The 2,947-nt window shown below is 35.9% G+C and overlaps 1 protein-coding gene across 1 annotated transcript; it reads right to left on the reverse strand.

Annotated features, from left to right (window-relative positions):
- Positions 1–1,118: 1,118 nt before the first annotated feature.
- Positions 1,119–2,657, reverse strand: LOC18601922 (transcription repressor MYB6-like). Its single transcript, XM_007033016.3, has 3 exons — positions 2,425–2,657; positions 2,201–2,330; positions 1,119–2,033 (listed from the first exon to the last, which is right to left on the reverse strand). Exons 1-3 carry the CDS (start codon positions 2,552–2,554, stop codon positions 1,619–1,621), a joined length of 675 nt encoding a protein of 224 aa, XP_007033078.2. The 5' UTR covers positions 2,555–2,657; the 3' UTR covers positions 1,119–1,618.
- Between the last annotated feature and the right edge of the window lie 290 nt (positions 2,658–2,947).

The raw sequence follows: 2,947 nt of genomic DNA on the forward strand, positions 1-2,947 counted from the left end.
CCAACGCAGAAACAACCGAAGGAAAGAGATCAATTATAACATAATTAGTCTATATAAAAATAAAATCATTCATTTTGTCTTCTTAAAATTTACATATTTTTTCTTATGTAATCCTTCAAAAATTTATATACTTTCGCATCCAAACAGATTTTTTACTACTTCCAAAAATAAAAGGCAAATAAAGAAATTAAACCAAATTAATAACCAATTGGCCGAGCTTAGCAAGAATAATAATAATAAACAAAACAATTGGGCTAGCATGACTCAAATTAACGCATTAGTTTTAAAAGTTAACTTTAGAATGTCTACAATAGTGTTAATATTACCTTACATGGTGCAATTTTGGTGGAGTGGTTTGACAACGGAAGTTACTCACCTCTTCTTCAGTGGAATGAGATGAAATGCCCCTTTCCACTCTCCATTGTAGGTAAGAAAGCTGAAGGTCCACTTTCCAAAGATTGTATGAGTGATTAAATTTTCTGGAACCAAATTTAAAAAATTCCAACATACACGAAAGAGACACATTAGCAGCCAGCCAACAGAGGCTATTTCTAGTTATAGCCTATTCATGGCAAAACATGCATCTTCCCTATATTTTGGGGAAAAATATAATCACTTTTCGTAGAATTCTAGCAAAGCATGCATAACCAAATGAAAAATAACATTCAATAATGATATTGACCTTAATCTTATTAATTGAATTGCAGTTTTTCCGTAAAAAAATTTCACATTAACCTTAATCCCTTGATCTCTTTCTTAAATGAAAATAAATCTCTATTTAATGCAAATTTTGGTTTCAAGTTCTTGATACAATGACACCCAATGTTTTTAATAGCTAAGTTAGTCTGATCACAGCTGGAGAGAATAGTACAGATATGTCCTCAAATGATGGGGGGTTGTTTTCGCTGCTGAAAATCTTCACCCATCTTAAGTGGAGACTTTTCACAGCATTATTGTACTCCTTTCATTTTAATTGAATGACCTTTGCGTTTCCCCAAAAAATATATATTTCCTCAAATGTCAGGGTCAGTTTCTTTGGCTATCAATCAAACGTTTTGATAGTTAATGACTTGATGTGCCATGTAAAAGAAAAATTGTATAATGAGCTGAAGTCTCCATGGCATCAGATCATTAGCTTTATGATCATATCATTCATAACTACAACATACAGGATAACACAAAAATCATAGATCTGCCCTCATCCTACTACATTAGGTTGAAGTATTGAAAATAAGATGATGTAGAAGCTCCTTTCTAGGCAGCATTTTCGAAACTGATCCGAAGTTTCTACATTCTATCTCTCAGTTAATTGGTGTTATCCTCCTAGAGTTGAAATATAAATTGCTTCTACCAAATTATATACAATCGATAATACAATTCAACAGATCAAATCTAAATTGTAGAGGCCTCAACCCTTTGTTCAGAGAGAATTGTTCAGCTTATCTTCCTCCTCCAATTGTACAAAAATCAGATATATATGATTCTATCCATGATCCTTCATTTCCAAAAAATATTTGATATGTTTCCTTCTTAATTTGTTCTTTAGCTTGTCCCAGCCCTCAGCCCCGGCCCACAGGGGTCTTTGCAAGAATCTCCATATATATCAGGCTCTTTCTGATCATCTAAAAAGCAGAAGTGTAGGAGCTGTATAATTTTCTTCTTCACTTGTCATTATTGATGCTGTATTCTGCTGCTTCTCTTCATGATGATTGGTTGGAGTGGGCGGAAATGCAATTGTAAGATCAAGATCCAATTTAGAAACACGACCAGATCTTTCATCTTCGAGGCAACTTGCTGCATCTGAGACCCTATCTTTGTCGGCCGAAGACCTTCGAGGCTTACGGGCCACATTCAAGGATGCGGGAGAGCTAGGGGAAACATGTTGCGGTTGAGGACGAAGAGGATATTGGTTCAACTTATGGTTATTAGGATCAATTCCCAATTTGATTAGCTTTCTCTTAATATGCGAATTCCAATAGTTCTTCACCTCATTATCTGTTCTTCCAGGCAATCTACCAGCTATCAATGACCACCTAACACCCAATACCATAAAAAATTAACTATTTTAGCAAATTGCATTATATATAGACCAGCACGCGCGTACGCGTTGCACAAACACACACACATATATATATATATATATATATATATATATTCTTATGCATATATGTATGAAATGCATGTTAAAAATTAATCATACCGGTTACCAAGGAGGGCATGGAGCTTGATAATTAGGTCCTCTTCATCTTGAGCAAAGTTGCCGCGTTTGATATCCGGTCTTAAGTAATTTATCCATCTTAGCCTACAACTTTTGCCACAACGGTGCAAGCCTGGTGATCAATTTACATGGGTGAAACAGTTAGTGTAAAACAACGGGACTTAAAATTAAGTTAATTGCTTCTGTTTAATTTATAGAGGCAAAACCTGCAGCCTTGGGGAGGGAACGCCAACAGCCCTCACCATGAGTACGTATATAATCAATGAGCTTTTGATCTTCTTGCTTGGACCAGGCTCCCTTGTTGGTGCCTTGTTTGTCACAGCAAGGCTTCCTCATTGGCCTTTATCTCTCTGTCTCTCTTTCTATCCAAAAACTCCCAAGAAATGAACTCAGAAACTTGGCAAAGAGATAGAGATAGAGATAGAGAGAGAACCCCACCAGAAATCACAAGGGGAGCATAGATATAGGGGAGGATTTGGGATGGGAAGGGGAAAGGGTTGACTTGGACTGGTGGTTTTGGGAATTTAGGTGGGTCACAATGTACTAAGTATGAATATGAATTGCAAGAGGATAAGGGTCTTTGTTTTTCAGTGTGAAGCTGTTTACCGTTAAGTATGTGTCTCTTTCCTCACCTACGCAAAATTTATGATATTTCATTGCTTCGTTTTGTCATATTGGGAGAACCAATTCCTTTTTTTTTTTTTTTAATTCGAGTTTCTATAGTAGTAA

This window comes from Theobroma cacao, chromosome 4 (genome assembly GCF_053813885.1).
Source record: "Theobroma cacao isolate CCN51 chromosome 4, ASM5381388v1, whole genome shotgun sequence".
NCBI classification, from domain to species: Eukaryota; Viridiplantae; Streptophyta; class Magnoliopsida; order Malvales; family Malvaceae; genus Theobroma; species Theobroma cacao.